This window comes from Mustela lutreola, chromosome 17, assembly GCF_030435805.1.
Source record: "Mustela lutreola isolate mMusLut2 chromosome 17, mMusLut2.pri, whole genome shotgun sequence".
Classification (NCBI taxonomy): domain Eukaryota; kingdom Metazoa; phylum Chordata; class Mammalia; order Carnivora; family Mustelidae; genus Mustela; species Mustela lutreola.
The window spans coordinates 43,158,966-43,182,019 of record NC_081306.1 but is presented as its reverse complement, the minus strand read 5'-3'; the positions used below and the strand labels follow the sequence as shown (position 1 = coordinate 43,182,019).

General features: G+C 50.7%; 1 protein-coding gene across 2 annotated transcripts in view; it reads right to left on the bottom strand.

The window, feature by feature from the left end:
- The window catches only part of HIP1 (huntingtin interacting protein 1), a 139,759-nt gene that overhangs the window by 30,542 nt on the left and 86,163 nt on the right, over positions 1-23,054 (bottom strand). For both annotated transcript variants that reach the window (XM_059154928.1, XM_059154927.1), the window contains exons 2-7: positions 16,192-16,255; positions 12,913-13,055; positions 12,379-12,435; positions 4,382-4,462; positions 1,344-1,420; positions 953-1,014 (exon numbers count right to left, since the gene is read on the bottom strand). In XM_059154928.1, coding sequence (XP_059010911.1) covers positions 953-1,014; positions 1,344-1,420; positions 4,382-4,462; positions 12,379-12,435; positions 12,913-13,055; positions 16,192-16,255 — 484 coding nt within the window. The remainder of the gene's footprint in view (positions 1-952; positions 1,015-1,343; positions 1,421-4,381; positions 4,463-12,378; positions 12,436-12,912; positions 13,056-16,191; positions 16,256-23,054) is intronic.

The window sequence follows — 23,054 nt, the reverse complement described above, 5'->3', positions numbered from 1 at the left end:
TTCTCTTACTCGGCTGGGAACACCTTAAGGTAGGGATTCTATTTGGTGTTTCATTTTTACTTCTCTATCGACTTTTGTAGAAGTCAACAGACTTCTAGAAGTTGCTAGCAGGCCAAGGATCTTCTTCTTTCCCTACAAACCACGGTTCCCAACTGGCTCTGGTGATCGTCTCCCACATCCAGCACTGAACCGATCGGCCGAAATACGAAGGCGTTTGCTGCCCTGGCCCAGCGCTGGCTGGACACTTTTCATGGAGCATCTTGAATCTTAGAAAACGGGCTCTACTCTTCCCTGGGAGAGAAGGGGGGGCCATGCTGGCAGGTGTGGGAAGAGAGGACGCCAGAGAGAAGGGAACGGGACTGCTTCCTTCCTGATTCACGACAGGGAAGGGCTGGGGGCTGACAGCCGGGGGGCACCGAAACCCTCCGCGAAGGGAGACTGGAAGGGTGGCCCAACTCCCCTTGCTAGTGGAAAGGGGCTTCGTGGGCCTCTCGCATGGACTTGGCCAACAGCTCAACTCGACCAGCTGGTCGACCCTGGCTGCCGGCCAAAGGGCACACGGCAACCCCCATCCTTAGCAGCCATCCGACCCGAGTGCCAGCCCAGCTTGGTGGCAGACTGAGCACCGGCCAGCGCTGGGGTCCCCGTCCAAAGGTTATCAAAGAGGTCAGACCCGCCTCTGGGCTCTGGGAGGCCTGCAGGGTGGGCAGCCTGGTTGTTCCGCTCAGAATGCAATCACCGACTCTGGAAGCACCCACCGAGCTCCTGCCCCTCCCCGCGCCAGGGACGAGGAGGGCGGGGGAGATAGGGTGGGGACACTGCCGTCTCCTGGCCTGTGCGGCCCAACCTTGGAGGGAGAAGGGGGCTAGGACGGCTGGTCCAAGCCGGGAATAAAGCTTGGAATTAGGCAATTCCCATGAGAGCCTGGGCCAGATGGGAGGGAGAGACTCACCAGTTTGGAAGAGATTAAGTTCACACTCCAGGTAGTCAAACATCTCCACTGTTAGCTGGAAACTGGACGGCAGAGGAGGGAGAGGTTCTGTTCCAAAGCCTGAGGCCAGCCCCTCCTCAGTCCCCTCCGCCCTGCTCTGTGTCACTGACTCACACACACCCACCGCAACACGCCCGAACCTTAGCCCTCACCCACGTGGGTCTTAAGGCCATGTGAAGATCATGTAGGGTGACTTCCACAGGGACGGTGGCAGAGGGGAGGGCAAAGGGTCACACCCCCTCCGGATGAAGCACCGACAGCCCAGCCACTGCCCTTGCCACCAGGCCCCGTGTGACCCCAGCTAGAGGGGCAACGTGGAGCCTGCTTCCCCGCTGGGTCCACAGCCACTCACAAGTTGTTAACGTCGCTCTCTCCGGCCTCATCCAGCTGCCGGTCGCTCATCTGAAGGTTGCCTGGGAACCTGGGATTCTGGAAAGGGAGGCAGAGGAATGACATCAGGACAGAGCATCTCAGGCTGACAGCAGGCAAGCCGGCCGCAGGCTTCACGGCTCTGTTCAGGCAGCACAAATACCCTTCTCGGGGGCCATGTCGGTGCCCACAGAGCCCCTGACCAGCTCCAGCAGAGAACAGCCACTACCTGTCATCAGAGGGAAAGGCTCGGTCCCACACCTGGGAGCCAGGCAGGGCTTGGCCCTAACAATTCGTGTTCTGGGACATTCTTCTAAAGATGCTCGCTGGCCCTGCTGCGAGACCCAGCGTGACAGCCGCCGGCCCTCACCCATGCTTCCCTCTGTCCTCGGGCCACTTCCCACACCTGCCACGGGGAGCTCAGGGAAGACAAACCCATTTGCATATTGACGTTAGGGAAACATCATGAAACAATCCTGGAGGTTGGAAAACATTATGCTTTGTGGCCCCAAAGTCCGGAAAAACTATTACGCATCATCATCGGTATCATTATCTTTTCCCCAGCGCGGCCTGCCTGGAGTGGATGGAACTCGTGGCAACCGGAAAGGTGCAGGCGTCAAGGGAGGAATCAGTTCCACGGAGAACACTCTGGGCTCTGAAGACAGAAATCCTCCTCCGCCCGCCTCCGGGCTCCGGGCCGCCCGCTCCTGTGGGCAAGGCTCACCACCCCGGCTCCAGAATGTCAAGAGTCGGTCAGTTCCTTGGGCGCCCCCCTCTGGCCATATCTAACCTCCTCGCTCCATCTGGACATTACAGAGACCTGTTCCGGGCGCCCCTTCTTGGGTCCGGTCCTTCCACCACACCGCTGGCAACCCTGGTGACCCTGGGCCTTTGTGCGAGGACCAGCTGCCAATGTCCCTGAGAAGGACTCACAGCTCGAGTCCCCTTGAATCGTGTTCTCCAGCCTTAGGGCCCCTTCCCCGTCCTTGCTGCTGGAGCTGTGGGCTCCCCTTTCCGGCGAACCGGGTGCCTGGCCCCCACACCACCACCCTGGTATGCGCCTTCCTCCTTACATCCCTGGAACCCCTCGGCATCCTGTTTCCCACTCCCTTCCCCGTTCTGAACGTGCCACCAGCTGTCCTTCCGTTCCTCCAGCTTCTCTCTCCTGACTCAGGATCAGCCCTCCTCGTGCGCTAGTCAATCCAATCTAGGTTCTGGTTCATTCCGTCCCTCATCCAAGGAGTCCTGATTGAGTCCCTGTTCTAGGCTAGATGCTGGGCAGGACCCAGGACACGAGGAGACACACACAACTGTCCTCTGTTGTCCTCTGTCCTCCCGGAGCTCAGAATGCAGAGCGCCCGTGACCTCACTCGGCCTCTCTGGGCTCCTGATCACCCAGGTCCCTCCCATGAGCCCCACATCTCCGTAGCTGTTGCCCCTCCCACCCTCCTGCCAGTCTTCAGAGAGACCCCACCACTCTTGCCTGTCCCAGGACCACCGTCCTAATCTGGCTCTCACCGTCTTCCACTCTGAGTGGGAGGGTCTCACACACCTGCCGGGTCAGCCCCCCACCCCCAACCAGCCCGTTCCTCACACTGATGTGGGTCTGCAGCCCATCCCTCAGGAACCCCAAACTGTGCTAGGCCAAGCCCTCTGTCTGAGGCTGATCCTCTGCCTGGAACGGCCGCCCTGCCCTCCTCTCCCCTTGCAAGGTGGCAGACAAGGATGTGGGGGTCTGGGGTGTGGGTGTATTCCTTGGGAGGGAGGGAGGGTGGGGAACGGACTGTGGGGTCAGAGGGCAGACCTGCACACTGTACGTCCAGCACTGGCTGCCTCTCCGGCTCGACACGCTGTCTACAATGTGACTTCGACATTCACCTTGGGTGGTGTGGTCCCTGCCCCATCCCTTTGTCTCCAGGAACCCCCGTGATGCCTCAGCCCATACAGGGCAGTGGAAGGGACGCTCCGTGACTTCGAGGCTGGGTCACATGAATGCCACGCACTTCTACCTTGTCCTCCCGGGAGCCTGGCCAGGCTGCAGGGAAGTTCTCACTCGCACTGAGACTTCACGAGGAGGGAGATGCCAGGCCAGCTCCACGCTGCCCCAGCGCTAGCCAGCACCGGGCTGGGACCGCCTGCGGGACCTGCACGCTCAACTGCCCTGCCCAGTCCTTCTGGAACTCCCGACCCACGGAGGTGTGAGATGACAAACGGCTGCTGGTGTCACAGCCCCTGACCTGGCGGTGGGCTCAGGTGTCCCGCCGGATAGAAGCCTGCCAGGGTCGCCAGCGTCTGGGCGCAGGACCCTGTTACAAGCTCCTGTACCATCCTGGGCATCTCGCAGTTCTGGTCCTCACCGGACTGGCCTGGCTTGTCTCCCAAGCAAATATGACTCCCGGAGGCCAGGCCAAAGTCCCTTCACCTTTCTCTCTTCAGAACCTGACCCAGTTCTGGGCTGCGGCCAGCACTGGGCTCTTACACGAGCAGAGGGAAGGCTGCCCACGGAGCAGCAGGGGCTTTCGTGCCCTACGGGCCTGGGTTCAAGTCCCACCTCATCACCGAGGAGCTGTGCGACAAGGCAAGACACTGGAGCAGGCTCCTGGTTTCAGGGTCTTAGGCTATAGGAACACAGCCTTCCTAGGCACGGTTTCAACAGGACGGGCTAGCACAGCAGGGTGGGGTTCTAGGTGGGAACTCAGTACCTAAAAGGGGCTGTTTTTATTAACAGTCAAGGCAATGCTTCTGAAACATTTTCCTCAGGCAGCCTGCGGGCTGGGGCCCTTCTCTGCCAAAGGGGGAGGAGGGTGCGGGAGATGTGGACCAGAATCCCAGCCCCGTGTCCCGCAGCAGCTGTCCTACCATCTTCCTCTCACTGGATAGGATATAAACGCTCCCTTGAGTGATGGGGTCCTGGGCCAACCTATTCCTGGAAAGGCGTGAGAGTTCGGCTCCCGGTGGTGGCCGGGGTGGGGGTGAGGGGCATGGGGGAGGAGCGGGCAGAACCGTGGGGAGCAGACTCACTTTGGTGTGATATTCCATCTTCGTTCTTAGCAGTCTGAGGTAGATGCTGCAGAGCTGGCCGTACCCCTCGCTCAGGTGGCCCTTTCGGGAAACGAATAGAAAGCAGGGTATCAGTACTAACATTTGGGGCAGAGACTGACAGCCAGGTCGTCTGTTTTCTTTTTTTTTTAAAGAGTTTATTTATTTATTTGACAGACAGAGATCACAAGTAGGCAGAGAGGCAGGCAGAGAGAAAGAGAGAGGAAGCAGGCTCCCCGCTGAGCAGAGAGCCCGACACGGGACTCGATCCCAGGACCCTGAGATCATGACCTGAGCCAAAGGCAGTGGCTTAACCCACTGAGCCACCCAGGCGCCCCGCCAGGTCGTCGATATATTTTTTTCTACTTCTGAAAGAAACAAACGGCCATTGCAGAGAATTTTAGAAGATATATAGACAAGCACACGTACAAACGAGTCACCCTTAATCTAAACACCAGGAGGAATCACGGCAAACATTCTGGAGTACGACATGTTATTTAATTTTTTTTTTCAATTTCAATAGACTTTTTTTTTTGAAGTTTTATTATTTATGTAATCTCTACACCCAACATGGGGCTCACACTCACAACCCTGAGAGTAAGAGTCGCATGCTTGGGGCGCCTGGGTGGCTCAGTCGGTTGAGCATCTGACTCGTGATTTTGGCTCAGGTCATGATGCCGGAGTCCTGGGGTGGAGCCCTGCTTCGGGCTCCCTGCTCAGAGGGGAGCCTGCTTTTCTCTCTCCCTCTACGCCTCCCCCATGTAGGGTCACTCTCGCTCAAATAAAATCTTAAAAAAATAAGTCACATGCTCTTCTGCCTGAGTCATGTAGATGCTGACATGTAGATGTTATTTTTTTGAGCTGTTTTAGATTCTCAGCAGGATTGAGCAGAAAGTACGGGGATGTCCTATACACCCCCTTCTTCCAGGTGTATAAAACCATGCCCTGCCCCCAACTCGTCAACTTCAGCACCAGAGCAAGACATTCGTCCCAACTGACAAACCTTCCCTGATACATCATCATTGTCCACAGTGAAGCTGACATCAGGAATCACTCTCGGTGTGGTACATCCTACGGGTTTTGACAAACGGATAACATCCGGTACTTACCATTACAGTATCATGCACAATAGTTTCACGGACATAAAAATTCTCTGTGTTCCACCTTTATTCTCAAATATAAAATGGAACCCATTTTTTAACTTAATATACTTCACTTCTTTTCCCTACCTTCTCAAATGTTCTTGTTTCTTTATTTTTAGCGATATCTTTAACAACACTTAAATTGTTACTGAGTTATTTATTGTTATATTTCCATATAACAATATATATAATTGTTTCTTTTTTTAAATATAATTGTTATTTAAACTGTTATTGAGTGAGTACTGTAATTTATCAAATGAACTCCCTACCACTGTACGTCTTCACCGTAGGCATGCTTTCTATCATAAGCTATATTTCAATGACTGTTCTTACAGGACAATCCTGTGTACAAACACGAGAACTTCCTTTGCATGAATTCTAGACATGGCTTCTGATGTAAGAATTTAAGTATCCCACCCAGAGTAATCAGTCTGGTCACAGGCTGCTTCCTTCCTCCTGTCTCTCTCTCTAAGTACAGCAGAGGAAACAGCTCCTCCAGATGGATTCCAGCCGACTGAGGGCAGCTAGAGGGTTTTACATGGGATGGGGACTGGAATGGGACAGATCCTAGCTGGGGACAAACAAGCCTTCCTGTGGAATCTGCCCATGCGGTCACATCCTGGGTGCCCAGGAAGACGCTGGAATTAGCAGAGTGATGCTTGAGACTCTTACCTGCACACAAAAGAGGGGGGCACGAAGAACTCTTGAGCTGAACAGCTGTGGTTCCCACATGCGCTCTGACTTCTACCTCCTCTAGACTAGAGGAACCCCCCACCCCCCGAAACACACCTTGAGGGGCACCAGAGGGAGCGGGGTCATCAGAGGAGGTTGAAAAGTATCAATGCCAGAGATCAGATTATTTCCTAATATATTCGTTTTCTACGAAAAATCGTAATTGTACATTGTACTTGTTCATCATGGAAAAATTAGAAAGTAGTAGAGAGCAGACAAAGCGAAACTATGCTCCTCATCGAAGACAACCTTATCTCACTCGAAAATGCACCAGGATCAAAAGGCAGAAGATGGGGGCGCCTGGGTGGCTCAGTGGGTTAAAGCCTCTGCCTTCAGCTCAGGTCATGATCCCAGAGTCCTGGGATAGAGCCCCGCATCAGGCTCTCTGCTCAGCGGGGAGCCTGTTTCCCTTCCTCTCTCTCTGCCTGCCTCTCTGCCTACTTGTGATTTCTGTCTGTCAAATAAATAAATAAAATCTTTAAAAAAAAAAAAAAAAGGCAGAAGATGAACGGATCATTCAGTGTAAAACGTAAAGCTATGAAAGTCATAGGAGGTAACAGACGACCTTGGGTATGGCAATGACTTTTGAGATAGATTAGAGTCATGCTTCATGAGAGAAATAACTGATCAAGATGGGCTTCATTAAAATTACAAAATGTCTGGAAAAATCACCGTCGAGAGCATGAGAACCCACAGACTGGGACACACCTGATAAAGGACTATTATCTGAAACATACAAGGTAGTCTTAAAACTCAACAATAAGACAAACAACCTGATTTTTAAAAAATGGGCTGAAGACCTTCACAGACACCTCTCCAAAGAAGACATACAAAGAAGATAGCAAATGAGGGGCGCCTGGGTGGCTTAGTGGGTTAAGCCTCTGCCTTCGGCTCGGGTCATGACCCCAGGGGCCTGGGATCGAGTCCCGCATTGGGCTCTCTGCTCGGCAGGGAGCCTGCTTCTCCTCATCTCTCTCTCTGTCTCTCTGCCTATTTGTGATCTCTCTCTCTGTCAAATAAATAAATAAAATCTTTAAAAAAAAAAAAAAAAGATAGCAAATGAATAAATGGAGAGATGCTCGACATTACATGTCACCAGGAAACACAAATTAAAACAACACGGAGGCATTAGCACACACTTATGAGAATGGCCAAAATCCAGAATACTGATAACACCAAATTCCACTATGTGGGCAACAGGACCTCTCGGTCATTGCCTGGTGAGAATGCAGAATGCTGCAGCCATTTTTGAAGACGGTTTGGCAGTTTCTTATAAAACCAAACTCACTTTTGCCACATAACTCAGCAATGACGCTCCTTGGTTTTTACCCAAAGGAGTTGAACATCCAAACCAAACCAGCTCATGGGTGTTTATGGCAGCCTTATTTATAATGGCCAAAACGTGGAAGCAGGGGCATCTGGGTGGCTCAATGGGTTGAGTCTCTGCCTTCTGCTCAGGTCATGATCCCGGGGTCCTGGGATCGAGCCCCGCATCGGGCTCTCTGCTCAGCGGGGAGCCTGCTTCCCCCCTCTCTCTCTCCCTGCCTCTCTGCCTGCTTGTGATCTCTCTCTCTCTCTTTGTCAAATAAATAAATAAAATCTTTAAAAAAAAAAACAAAACGTGGAAGCAACCAAGATACTCCTAGTTGGGGAATGGGTAGGTAACCTGCGGTCCCTTTGGACAATGGAGTATTACTGAGCACTCTAAGGGAAACGAGCTATCACGACCTGAAAAGACATGGGGGGACCTGAACCGAATGTTATTAAGGGAAAGAAGTGGGTCTGAAAAGGTGACATACTTTAGGATTCCCACTCCATGACCTTTTGGAAAAGACAGAACTATGGCGAGCGTCAAAGACCAGTGGTTGCCAAGGGCTGGGGGAGACGGGAGGGATGACCAGGTGGAACACGGAGGACCTTTGGAGTCAGTGGAACTATTCTGTGCGGTATCACCATGGTGGGTACAAGTCCTGATACATTTGCCCAAAGCCGCAGAGTATACGACCAACACCCCCCATAAACTATAATGCAAACCACGGACTTCGGATGATTATGATGTTATCAGAGAAGCTGAGTCACTTGTAACAAATGAACTATGTTGGCAGGGTATGTTCATAAACGGGGGGCATTACATGTGTTTGGAGGCTGTGAACCTAAAACTTGCTGTAAAAAAAAAAAAAAAAAAAAAATTAGGAGGTATCTGAGTGGTTCAGTCCGTTAAGTGGCCGACTCTTAATTTCGGCACAGGTCTTGATCTTGGGGTTCTGGGACCGAGCCCCACACTGGGCTTCATGTTCAGTGAGGAGTCTGTTCGAGACGCTCTCTCCCCTTCCCCCTGCCCCTCCCTGATTCTCTCGCAAATAAATAAATCTTTTTTTAAAATGAAGTCTTAATTTAAAAAAAAAAATTAAAGAAAAAGGTATCTAATATCCAGAAACTCTAAGCCAAATGGAAGAGACAACGCCATAGGAAACAAGGCCTAAAGGAATTCCAGTTTGGATAACAAGTCGGGCTAGGTATCTGGGTGATCCTTCCCATTGAAAACTACGAAAATATTGGGTAAAATATTTCAAACTTCTTTTTGAAGGCATTACTGAACTAATGAGAAAGTACGGAATCCTCAGGCCAGGGACTGAGTCCAAGCAGGTAGTAGGGGAGTAAGTGGAATTCGGGGGGACGGGGTTGGTGGGGACAGGGGTTTTGCCACGCCAGGTGAACTGAATTTGGGTTTTTCTGGACCTCGGGAACCAGGTGGTGAATAGGAGACAGGGCCCACCTTGAAGAGTCTGGTGGAAGAGGAAAAGACTGCTTCCCTGGTGTAGCAGGACAAAGGGTGAACTGGAAATAACACGGATCCCAGCACTCCCACACCAAAGGAGTCCTCCCCGAGGACCTCAAAACACTGCTGTGATCAGAGGGAGGGAAAAACTACTCTTAGGAATTGGAGCCAGGAGCCAAAACTCAAGGGGATCTGCCTGGAATTCACAAAACCCTAAGTTGAGAATTTAGAGTGATCTCAAATATCCATTCTCTCTAGAGGAACCTGAGTTGAAAGAGTTCCCACAAATAAGATTCCTGGGAAAATGGACAACGTACAGTTAAAAAGAAGCACAAGAAGAAACTCCTTAGTGTCAACAACATTCATCAAAAACAACAAACGGCAGGAACGGTTCTTGAAGGGCTTTAGATAATGGAAGTATAAGAAATAATAGATGAGATCAATGTCTAATTTGTCTAAGATAATAGAGGCTGTTTCAAAATACATGTAAGACACAAGAAATCATAAAAAATGACAAGCAGGGGCGCCTGGGTGGCTCTGCCTTCAGCTCAGGTCACGATCCCAGGGTCCTGGGATCAAGCTCCGAATGGGGCTCTCTGCTCAGCGGGGAGCCTGCTTCCTCCTCTCTCTCTGCCTGCCTCTCTGCCTACCTGTGATTTCTCTCTCTCTCTGTGTCAAATAAATAAATAAAATCTTAAAAAAAAAAAAATGACAAGCAGATTTGGGGAGCCAAAAAAAAAAAACCCTCCAAGAAATAAAAGCTAGATTAAAATTATAAATCTTATGAAGAGGTTTAACAACAGATTAGACCCAGCTGAAAGTTACATTTGCGGAAATTATCCAGAATGCAGTTAAGAGGCAAACAGGTAGAAAACAAAGAAACATGGTTTAAAGACATGGGGTGAGGGGGCGCCTGGCTGGCTGAGTTGGTGGTGCATGAAACTCTTGATCTCTTGAGCATGAGCCCAAGCCCTGTGTTGTATGTAGAGCTTAAAAAAGGGGGGGGGGGGCACCTGGGTGGCTCAGTGGGTTAAGCCTCTGCCTTCAGCTTGGGTCATGATCTCAGGGGCCTGGGATCGAGCCTCACATCAGGCTATCTGTTCGGCGGGGAACCTGCTTCCCGCTCTCTCTCTGCCTGCCTCTCTGCCTACTTGTGATCTCTCTCTCTCTGTCAAATAAATAAATAAAATCTTAAAAAAAAAAAAAAAAAAAAGGCACTGGGGTATAGAGCAGGAAAGACCGTCATAACCAAAGTCTTGGGGGAAATACAGAATGGAGAAAAGCGATAGTTGAAGAGAAAAAGAGAATTTTTCATAACTGATAAAAGATATTACCCCACAGATTTAAGAAATCTAAAGAATCCCAAATACATTTGCACCTCTTCCTAGTAAGATCTTAAAAATGACCAGAGGAAAAGCAGATTTGCTTCGAAGAAGGGACAGTGAGTGTGACAGCCAACTTCATGGAAATAATGGAATCCAGAAGTCAGTGGAAGGGTATCTGGAATAATACTGCCCTGTGTTGAGAGAAAATAACTGTTACTCCAGAATCCTAAACCCAGGGAGAGCATTTCCACAGAGGAGGGTGAAATAAAGACATTCCCAAACAAGTAAAATTGGTTATTTGTCACTATGAGGCTCTCACTAAAGGAAATAATTCAGGCAGAGAAAAAGCGATCCCAGATGTTAGAATGCAGATGAAAAGAAGGAGCACAGAATAAAAACGATTAAGATAAATTATCTTAGAGAACCTAAAAAGAAAAACAAAACCAAAATTAAAATACATGACAACCATAACATACCCGTTTGGAGGGAGGGCACGGAGTGAAAATATTCTAAGGTTTACGTTATAGAGGAAACGGCCAAAGACATGAATTTTAGCTCTTGATAAACTAAACATGCCTTCTGTAATTATTGGATAACGTACAAAAGAGCAAAAAAATAAAAGCAGAGTTTTAAAAACAATCTCCTAACTCGTTTAAGGGAGGAATGGAAGGAGAAAAAAATAACCAGTAGATAGAAAGAAGACAAGAAGAGAAGAGAAACAGGACAGAAGAGGCAAACAAAATAAACTGAGATGGAAGACAGAAATCTAAAAATACCTTGCATGTAAATGGGGTAAATGTGCAGCAAAAAGACAAAGACTGCCATCACGAAGAAAAGCAACAATATTCAACTAAATGCTACTGAGAAGGGACTTTTCTACGACATAGAATATATAAAGTCAAAAGTAAAAGGGTGGAAAAGAGACACCCAGCAAATTCTAACAAAAAAGAAGACCGACGCTTGCCGTGTTTAGAGACACCAGCGAAAGCTCTCCAGCATGCACCTAGGAGGTAAGGGGACATCTTAGCTTTGTTCAGACCCACTAGCCTGACATAGGAAAGGCTGCTTCCTTCTGGGCCTGTATTCTCATCAGCAATGGATGCCCTGGATGACACCACTGCTAACATTCTGTGAATGCAGACAGATGTAGGTAAGAATTGGAAGGAGGGGCGCCTGGGTGGCTCAGTGGGTTAAGCCTCTGACTTCAGCTCAGGTCATGATCTCAGGGTCCTGGGATGGAGCCCCGCATCGGGCTCTCTGCTCAGCGGGGAGCCTGCTTCCCTTCCTCTCTCTCTGCATGCCTCTCTGCCTACTTGTGATCTCTGACTGTCAAATAAATAAATAAAAATTAAAAAAAAAAAAAAAAAAAAAGAATTGGAAGGAAAGGGTCAGACCTCTCAACCAGTGGGGGCAAAGAGACGTATCAGAATCGACCCGAGAGAGTCTTCAAAATGCAAATTCTCTGCTGTCAACACACATACTCCGTGGACAGCAGAATCTAGAGATTCTAGCGTGTATATAAAAAACCTTTTCTAATGGATTCTGATACCCCCAGCTACCTCCTCTCCCATCCTAAGGCACGGAGAATCCCTAGAGTTTCAGGGAAAAAAAGGGAAAGAAAAGGTACTGGCAGTAAGAATTGGGAATGCTAGTTCTCAGTGTTCTGTGACCTGCATGGGACCAGCAGAAGAAAGACACAGGAATTGTGGCCAAGTCACTGCCGAGGGACCCCGATGCCTGGAGAGTGTTATGGCATGAGGTTCCATCGGCAGGAGACACTCCCAGGCCCCAGAACCTCCCTGCAGCTTCAGGGCCCCCAGGAAAGACTGTGGCTATCACGGTACTATTGGGGGCCGTTGCTGATCCCCCCTCGATGCTCAGGAGAGAAATCCTAAGCAAGCTGAAAGAGATGAATTCATTCTGTTCCACAGTCCTTGTTCTGTGGCCGCTGGGGAAGGAGCGGCAGGTGCAGGCGGCCCCCGGATGCGTCTCCAAACTCACCCACATCCTGCTCATGTCGCTCAATTCATTTTTGTATCTCAGGGAGTCCTTCAGGACCTGGAGAGGGAAGGAAACAGTTGATGAGAGAAAAGAAAACAACCGGACCAGAGGATGGCGTGAGACGGGGCTGGGGTGGGCAGAAGGGCAGACCAGACAGACAAGTCCACCTCTAATCAGCCTAAAGGCCAGGAGACGGGCTCCCGGGTGGCTCAGTTCTTAAGCTTCTGCCTTTGGCTCAGGTCATGATCCCAAGGTCCTGGGATCGAGTCCCGCATCGGGCTCCCTGCTTGGCAGGAAGCCGGCTTCTCCCCTCTCCCACTCCCCCTGCTTGTGTTCCCGCTCTCGTTGTGTCTCTCTCTGTCAAACAAATAAATAAAATCTTTAAAAAAATAATAATCATAAAGGCCAGGAGAAACGGGCAGCTGCCCCTCTCTGTGCCAGAGTAAACAGCACCCCTTTTGCCTCAGGCGATCCCCCTTTTTCCCCACATGGGTCCCTGGCCCCCTGGCCGTCCCCTGCAGCCCCAGAACTCACGTTTGGGTGTCCATCTCGGAGGAGTTTGTGAAACACGTGGCAGAACTTCCAGCAGAGGACAGCGTTGCTAGAGAGAGGCAGCCGGTTGACCACAGACCAAAAGGTCTGTGCTCCCTTCTCATGGTGGGTGCCCAGTATGCACGGTGAGGGAGGGTCATGGAAAACACAGGCAAGGATGGGGCCTTTTCCAATTGGCACAAGTGAGCTCTGGGCCAGCGGCGGTCCTGGGTTGCCTTTAAGTGGGTAGAAGCTTTGGCTGGCATCAGGGCTCTGCTGTGGGAGGCAGACTCTGCCCTTCCCCTGGGTTACCTGAGGGCAGGAAGGGACCTTTGGGGGAATAATGACAGCTCATATTTTAGCGACACGCTACAGTGTCTCAAAGTTCTTTCTTATCCAGTCTCCAGATGCGAGGGCACGCTTTCAGCTCTTCACTGGGGCCCTGGCCCTGGTGGGGACACCTCGGCTCCTCTTCCAAGCAGTTACCTGACTCCTCCCCAAATAGGCACTCTGCTCTTTTCTGTGATTTCTTCATTGAAGGATAATCGGCATCCATCTCGGGTCAGATCCATCATGGCACATTCCTTTCTGGTATCCGACATAGTTCTCGGACAACCTCACGGAGCTACGGTCTGTCACCAGATAACACCATTACATACTGATGACTCTATTCCCGGTGTCGTCCCTCGCACCGTCCTAATGACTTAGTCATTCTGGAACTGGAAGCATTTTCCCCAAACTTAAAATGACTGTTACACCTCACCCCTTTCATGAGCCTTCCTGGTCTCGTTCAGAGGCGCACACGTCTCCCGACACCTTGAACTCGCTCTATGTGGGATCCTGAGGCCACATCCGCCTGAGATCCAATTCCAAACGCACCCACGGACCCCAGCCACGATGTGCACGCAATAAACGTCCATCTGGTCTGGCGTGATTTTAAGTTAGCGCTTACATGGGCCTCACACACCCAGCAACTGCGCACCATCAAGTCCAAGGGCAGGTCTTTCCCCAGAACTACAGGCTCCTTTGTCAAGACTCAGGTAAGAAAGGGGGAGTGCCACGCAGGACAGAAAGACTTGCCTGGGGTCAGAAACTCTATGACTCATCCAGAACACAGGCCATTTTGCTTCCAGGCTAGAGGGTATCACCAAGTTCCTTCCCCAGATTGAAATTTGCATTTCGAGGGTGGGGGGCGGGCTTGAACCCAGACTTCTGGGTCTGGAAGCTGACGTCAGCTTTAGGTCTTGGAGGGATTTCTGAAATAACGGCACAGTCTCCCCTGAAGCAGAGCCGCCTCAGGCTAGATGGTAGCCAAGAGGAGAGAGGACAGCTCCCCACCCCTCTCCTGGGCGGACGTCTCAGGGCAGACTGTGGTTACTTTACTGAAGCCGGAGCAAGTGCAGAGTTAAGCCAAGCACCGTGACCTTGAAAGAGGCAAGGAGACCTTTCTGTCCTTTGATTTCCTAAGCAGTTTAGTGCACCCACTGCAGTATCAGGCACTATAAAAGACACTCAGGGATATTTAAAAAATAAATAGATAAGACTTAGTCTCTAGTCCTCTGGGAGCAGATACACGGTAGGGGCGGGCAGGGGGGCAGGTAGACACCCAGGATCAGTTGCTATCTGAACAGCACTTCTGACGTCAGACTCCCAAATGCTTATTCAGCTGGGATTGAGAGTGGCTGACGGTCTCCAAAAAAATCAATAAAGAATAAATGTTTTGTGATATCTTTAGGCTTGAAAATCCTGCCCTTCAGAGCCAAGCCTTTTAACATTTAATCCACCTCCTAGAAATGGTGACGCAGAGAAACTCACAGAAGGTGAGAGTGGGAACGTGAGACCTTTGAGATCTTCTTTGGCCAAGTCTTTCATTTGACAGACAAGGGGACGAAGGCTCATGGAGATCCAGCTGGACCCACCAGAGCGAGCCAGACTGCTGCTGAGGTGGGATTCCAGAACCTTCTTCTGGTATCCCTTCTGTCACTCCGGGTAGCCTCCCTGGGAGGGTCTGATGTGTCCCGAGCACACTGACCTCTGACAACCATCTCTTACTTCATATCTCAATCGGAGGGATCAGTATTCTTAGCAGACAGGAGTCAGGACCAGGTCTTCTCCCCCTGAAAAAATCTACTGGGGCTTTTCTTGACTCGGTAAAGCAAGGGGACTGTGCCTTTCTGGGGATAAAAGGGCAAAGTCTAACGAGGCTCACTGTTGGGCCAGGTTTCTGGGGTACCTGGAGCCCCCATCCTGTAGCAAAGCCCTAAAGTCCAACCAAAGTATCTTCCCACCAATAAAGAGCAGGACGTGCTGTTAGCACCGCTTCCTGACGGTCTGCCATGGGCTAGGCATCCCGCTGGTGGGGCAGGGCTCCTCTGGCCAGGGAACCTGGAGCGTCTCCGCCAGGGGTGGAGGTGGGATGGCCTCCATGTGAGCTGTTCTGACCCGGCTGTGTCACCGCCACCACGATGAGCCCAGGCAAGCAAGCGGCAGGTGCTCGTCCCAGACAGAAGCCCAGCCTCTGCTGGCCCTGGGCTGCACCCTGCTCTGCCCCAGTTCTCCAGTAGCCTCGCTGTTGCAATTCTGGAGCTCGTGGACTCTATCCCTCAAGGGCAGATCCCAAGCGATCCAACAACAAGGGTGTGGCCTGCACTTCCTTCCCAAGTCACACCCCACGGGGTGGCTGCCCAAGGCCTAATAAAGCATGGGGAGAGGTACGGCGTGGTGGGGTGCTGGAAACTTCCAAGCCACCAGCTCCCTAAGCTGTGTTGAGGGTCCCGCCTTCTCCCCTGCTGACTGCGGGGGAACCAGCTCACACAGGTGGCTCTAATTTCCATGGCTCAGCCCCGGTGCCAGCCTATGGCAGCCCAGACCACTGACCGGCTCTGAGCTAGGAGAAGGGGAGATAATCATGCTCCCACGGGGGTGGTCCATGTGGCCCCTAGGGGCCAAGTGCAGGGTCTGGAGTGCGGTGACGCTCCCTCCTGTGCCCTCAGGAAATCTCTCAAAGGGAAGTCCCAAGAGGGGTGGGGTCCTTGGTAAACTGTACAGAGCTCAACTCGGAAGTGGCTTTGGTCCCTCCGCCCCCCCCCCCCCCCCCCCCGCCATGAGCTGTGGTCTCAAAGGCCAGCTGCTGCCCACCGAGGCTGCTGGAACCTGCAGGAGGCCTGGCCACTGTGGGGGTTCCCCTTTCCGCAGCTGAGCAAGGACACCTCGCCCTGACCTCAGTCCCCGCCATTCGACCCGCCTCGGGGTTGGTCTTCCAAGCAACATCCAAAAGGATATTTCTGGCGTGTTTTTCCTTTACAGCCACTTCCTGCGTATTAATGGCCTTATTGATGCTGACAGTCTGAAAAACAAGAGGGAGGGGGAGGGGAGGGGAGGCTGAGATGAATACGCTTCTAGAGTGTCCGAGACCCTCCCAGGCACCCCACCCCATTCTCTCCCTGCAGTGACTTCTCCCCAGCTCCCCGAGGACCCCTCTGCCCCATGGCCCCCATACAGGCAGGGCCCCCAGTGGGGGGCAGAGATGGGCAGCACTCCCAGGCCAGCTGGCCCAGGCTGTCCTAAGGCAGCGGGCTTTGCTGCCTGGCATTGGCTGTGCCCAGCTGCTGTGCCTGTCTACCACTCATTCACTTGGCACAACAACACGGCAATTAGAGCCCGCACAAAGGGATGCCTTTCATCCCCCAGGGAAACATTATTTCTCCGGGAGCAGGAGGAAGAGACGCTGAGATCAGGGAGCGGCTGTGGCCCAAAGGCCATCCAGCCGCCTCTCTCTCACCGCTAGAACCTTCCACGGACACTTCTTCCCTAGCTAGCCCAGGACTGCAGGGGTCACTCTACCTCTCACATTCCCTACTCCTGGGTCTCTTCCAACCCTATCCAAATTCTCTTTTATTCCCTTACTTAAGGTGCATTAAGAATATTCACTCCTTTGCAGCTGCGTTAAAAATCCTAACTCTCTTTGGAAGGTAGCAAATCGTGTGGATACACGGATACAGTTTAACACAAACACATGAACGGGACTGTGTCACGCTAGCTGTTTAAATAGAAGTGTTTTCCTTTTCCTGTTTTGCTGTGCTTCTCCTTCCATAGATGGTACTCCACACTGGGCCACGTGAATGTGCTGTGCGTCTCATGCACGCGTACACACACACATGCACACACCACTACCTACCGAAGGGGTCCATTCTGCCCCTGTTCTCTAGAAATGGGATTGCCAAATACGGACTTTTCTACATCCTGCCTTTTTCAACTGCAAATGTGTCATGAAAAAGTCTCCAAGCGGGATGGCAAAATTCTAGTCCGTTCTTTAAAGAGACAAGTACTGGCAGGACGGTGGTGTGATTCATACAAACATTCCCATACTGGTAGACGATCAGTTTTGCATTGGTTCTTAAAAAATCATTTATTTATTTATTTATTTAAAGAAACATTCCCATACTGGTAGACGATCAGTTTTGCATTGGTTTTTTAAAAATTATTTATTTATTTATTTAAAGATTTTATGTATTTGACAGAGAGAGAGAGCAGTAACAGGAGAGGGAGAAGAAGGCTCCCCACCAAGCAGAGAGCCCGATGTGGGGCTTGACTGGGATCATGACTTGAGCTGAAGGTAGAGGCTTAACCCATTGAGCCACTCAGGCACCCCTGTATTTTTTTTTTTTTAACCATTTTAGTTAACATGCTTATACATGTATCCTTATTAATAGATGCCTTCATTTCCAACAGGTAGATTCCTAGAAATGGGATACACGGGGTCAAAGCATGTTGCTTTTTCTTTTCTTTAACTTCTCATTACGGAAAGATCGAAACCTACAAACACGGAGTCTAATCCAATCAGCATTCATGCAGTCCCCGGCATCAACCTTTATGAATGTCCAGCCAAACTGGCTTCCTTACGGACAAGGGTTCACAAGTATTTTCTGTAAAAGGCCAGTCAGTAGATATTTTATGCTTTGCAGGCTACATGGTTCTCCCGAAGTCTGCTTTTCCACTGCAAGTCCTCCATTCTGCAGAAGCCAGAGGACAAAAGGAGCCTCACACATACTCAACAAATATGTAGCAGAATGAGCAGGGCTGCATTCCAAGAAAACTGTATACACAAAACCCGGCGGCAGGATTTGGCCCGTGCCTGTGAGTGTGCTGACCCCTGCTTTCTACCATCAACCACTTGAACCCCTTGCTCCTTGGATTACTTAAAGTAAAGACCCAGATGTTACATCATTACATCATTTTACTAGTAAACAGTTCAGGATGAACCTCTTGAGGAAGAAGCAAAAAAAAAAAAAAAAAAAAAAAAAGGACTACTTCCAAATTAACCATAATACCATTATCACATCTAAAATTTTAAGGCTACTTCCTTAATATCATCAAATGGTTAGGCAAGGAACACATTTCCCTCTTGTGCTGAAACAGAAAAACTTTCTTGACCTTTTGCTCCTCAGTAGTCCAACAAGGTCACTGTCTTGCTTTCTGAAAAGGCCCTCATGGTTCACGTTTCCACCATGGACAAAAGCATCCCCGCCACCCCATTTTTGCTGGGCTTATGGGTATGGTGACATTTCACTGTGACTATTTTGTATTTTCTGGACTGCTAGTGAGTTCTGAATACTTCCTTACACATGCTCCCAGTTGTGGACTGCCTTACGTAGTTAAGGACAATCGCTGGCCTTAGATCGCTTCTCCTGCCCCTAGATTATGCTGGTAGATGTCGACACTGTCCTCTAAGGGTTTCACTGTTAGTTCTTTTACACTGGAGTCTTTATCTGGAAAAAACACATACCTGCGTACCTGTGTATGTAAATGTTGCACAAAATAGGTTATTTCTAGCCTTTTCTAGGATATGTTCTCTTACATCTGGTTTATGTGACTTTGGGCTGTGCTCCTGAAGTCTGCTTTTCCACGTTATCTTTTTCTCTCTACAGACATAACTCTTCAACATTAAACTCTGTTGTGGGTTGAACTGTATCTCCCTAGAAAAGATGCGTTTGTGTCCAAATCCCCCAGTACCGACCAATGTGGACTTATTTGGAACTAAGGTCTTCGCAGATGGGAATTAGTTAAGATGAGGCCATAATGGGTTAGGGTGGGTCTTAAGTCCAGTACAACTGCTGTCCATGTGAAGGCCACGTGAAGACACAGGGACACACAGACACACGGGGAGACAGACATGTGAAGACAGAGGCAGAGATTGGAGTGAATCACCTATAGACCACCAGAAGCTAGGGAGAGGCAAAAAAGGATTCTTCCCTGGAGACTTCAGAGGGATCCTGGCTGTGGATGGACCTCTGGCCAAAGCCCCCACATTTACTGGGGCCCTAAGAGGGTGCCTGCATTCCGCATGGAATTATAAGGGGCATTAAAAGGTTAAATGACGGGTCGCCTGGGTGGCTCAGTTGGTTGGGCAGCTGCCTTCGGCTCAGGTCATGATCCCAGCGTCCTGGGATCGAGTCCCACATCGGGCTCCCTGCTCAGCAGGGAGCCTGCTTCTCCCTCTGCCTCTGCCTGCCATTCTGTCTGCCTGTGCTCGCTCTCTCCCCCCACCTCTCTCTGATAAATAAAATCTTAAAAATAAAATAAAATAAAATAAAAGGTTAAATGACAACAGACATGGTAAAGGGGCCGAACTGGAGGTGGTCAAGGGTTAGGGGGTTCACAGAGGCAGTCAGTAGTATGGACTTCAAGGAGGAGGAGAAACCCGTGTTAGCCAGACATGCTAGAAACCATGCCATGGCCTCGGGGGGGCGGGGGCTCGTGGTGGCTGGGGTTTAGATTAATTCCACAAATATTTCTTTAAACTGACTGATGACACCTTGCCCAAGCTTGGGGTCATTATGAGTCTTTCTTGCAAAAATAAGAAAACCCGACACTTTAACATTCCTTTCAAGAACATAAAATAACGTTATCACGACGAGCCTGGAGCTGTAGGTCCCCTGTGTGATTGTGTGTTGGCTGAAACCTGAAAACGTTCTGGGCTCCAGACGTTGACGGGAGAGAGAAGCCCCTGGAAACTGCGATCCTGCTCCCGGAAGATCTCTTAGAGGAAGAAGGAGGGGACCTGTCCCAGGTGCTGTAATTCTCGTGCAATTTGCCTACTTCTCTCATTTAGCCTCATTCAAATTAAGTGGCATTTGATTCTTCCACAGGAAAGCCAAACAACTAGCCTGGGGTCCTACTGTTGGGTTTCAACCTTGGTCCGCTGGATCTTTAAGCCTGGCCCTAAACCTCCGTGACAGGTCTGGGCTGTGGAGGGGCTGGGTCGAGGTCAGGGTCACAGAGGACGGGCCTGGAGCAGGTTGTGTGGCTGGAGGGCAGCATGGAGGCAAGGAGAGATGGGGATGGAGCCAGAGGGGGAGGTGGCACCGGGTGTGGAAGGGCGGTGGGCTTCTGGGTGGGTAGGAAGGGTGGGGGGGCACGAGGAAGAGGAGGAGGCCTGCAGAAGCTAGAGACAAGAGAGAAATAAGGAGTAAACCCTCAGCCAAAATGACAGAAATTAAAATGCAAAGAGCCCAATCGAAGGTGAGCCCTAGAATGAATTTCTTCCCTCTTTTTAAGATTTTTATTTATTTATTTTGAGAGAGAAAGAGAGGGCGTGCGGGGATTGGGGGTGAGTGGAGCAGAGGGAGAGGGACACAGAGTCTGTGCTGAGTGGAGAAGCCCGATGCGGGGATCATCGAGCCCATGAGATCACGACCTGAGCCCAAACCAAGAGTCGGATGCTTAACCAACTAAGCCCCCTAGGGAACCCCTCTAAAGTGAATTTCATGAGATTGGCCAATAGAAGTTCCCAGGTAGGGGGGACACAGCAGAGGTCCCTCCCAGCAGAGGGAGAGCACCAAAGATGCTGCAGGGGTTTTAAGCGTAGACAGGTGAGCGCAGAGGAAGCCTGTCTCAGGCTGAGGGGACCTTATAAGCCGAGGAGGAGGCCAGGAGGGCTCTGGGTGAGAAAAAGCCATTTTTAAAAGGATGAGGAAGTGAAGGAACCGTGGTTAGGATCGCCACGAGAATGGCCGCTAAGGAGTGCTTGCTACTAGCCCCTGTGCTACTAATAAGCATTTTCGATGAATGCTCTCATTAAAGTCTTCTAAGCCCACATCCTCCAAGTAGGGGAGTATTAGTATTAATGACCTCCATTTCACAGATGAGGAAACTGCGGCTTATAAAGGCTAAGTATCTTGCCCAAGGCCCCTCCACCAGCAAGTGACGAGTGGAGATGACATCCTCCGTGATGTCAGAGCCCAGGCTCTGAGTCGCAATGCCCGCACTAGACATGGTCCTCCATGCCAGGGACACAGAATCAGAATCCCAGTGATTTCCACAGTCTGGAAAAACGGGTTAAATTTCCCAAGATGTGACCCAGTAGGTATAAAGGAGATTTCCTATATTTAGACCTAACTCTCTGGCACAGGGGAGACAGGACTGAAATCAGCACTTGTGAAAGGAGTTAGGCGTGTTATTTGGCTGCTAACTTAACTATAACTAACTAAGCGATGCCATGATGGGGTTGATCAAAATGCAAATCTGAGGTCTGGGTGAATTAAAAGGAGTATAGTGTTCAGAATGAGGGAGGGGATGGTTCCAACTCTAGGCAGGATCAATTCACCCATAAAACACTGTTCAGTTTAAGGCTTTAGACATTATGGGAAAAATTGTCTGACAGAGTAGACCACTTCTAGGAGAGGATGACCTGGATTGGGAGGAACCCAGGAACTGAGGGAAATTGAGAGGAATATCAACATTCTGAAGGGTGGGCACGTGGAAGGAGGAAGGACTCCAAGGATCAAACCAAGACCAACCGGTAGAAGTATACGGTGGCCACTTTTGGACGTAAAGTCATCTATCTCGTGAAAGAGAGAATGTCCCATTAGAAACATATAGGCAGACGCCTGGCGACCTCTCCTCAGGGTTACTGTGGAAAGGACTGATAGGCTCAGACTGGATTTGATGATTTTGGGGTTCCTTCCCCTTTTTTAGACTCTGTAAAGGCCCTTCAGATGATGGAGGGCTTTGGATATCAGGATAAAAAAAAAATATGTCCTGATGGATAGGAGGGACCCAGAGAAGGCTCTTGAGCAGGGGAGGAACCTGATACAAAAGCCCTTCCATCCTCCTGGGTGTGAGGGGCCACCTCTTCAGTGCCCTAAGGAAAGCGTGGAACAATTTCCGTGTACACATACAGTCACAGCCCCCAGGACAAGTCCAGGCCACCAACAAAGGGCCTCGCCTGGCACTGGGCTGTGGAATGAAGTTTCTGCCCAAACCAACAGCTACAAGACATCCACATGCCCTGCTGGCCCTAGTGAGGACAGCCCCAGACCCTTCTCCTGCAGCTCTTGGGAGCTTCCACTTTACTGCAGGGGACATGGCCCGGGCTCCCCGACCTACGCTTCCCCTTGCACAAGTGCCCCAGGGGAGGGCCCGGCCCACAGCGGTAGGCCGGCTGCCCGGTTTCTGAGCCTCAGCATTCTGGGCTCGTAAAGGCAGGCCGTGGGTCCTCCACGGTCCTTGGGACATCAGACTCGGGGAAGTTTCCAGGGCACAAGCTCCAGGCTCTGACGAGTTTCCAGTACTTCTGGAAGACTTTATGCCTGGGACGGCAACCCACGTCACACGCACTTTTCATTTCCTTCTACATTCCAAATCCCACCATCTTCCCAGGGCAGACCAAACTTGACCATTCCGTACACCGGCCAGCCCACTCCGACTAACAATTTCTCCTTTCCTACTTTCTTTTTTGAGATGTATTTATTTATGAGACAGAGCAAGCGAGAGCATGAGCGAGAGAGCGAGGGACAGAGGCGAAGAAGCTCCAACAGACTCCACAGTGAGCGGGGAGCTAGACGCGGGGCTCGATCCCAGGACCCCAAGGTCAAGACCTGAGCCAGAACCAAGAGTCAGACACGTGACCAACAGAGCCACTCTAAGGTGCCCCTCCTACTTTCTTTTTGAATTCTGATTTTTCTTTTTGAATTTCCAATACCAGTGTTGGACGGCGGTATGTCACTTGACCTCCCCGGCGAGATGAATTTAATTCTGAGGGCCAGAACCTGCCTCTTTCCCTTGCGGACCCACAGCTGCTAAGGCCGGTGCAGGGTCTTAATCTATCATCAGATTCCTAAGGACTGATTGCTTCCCAGGGCTCC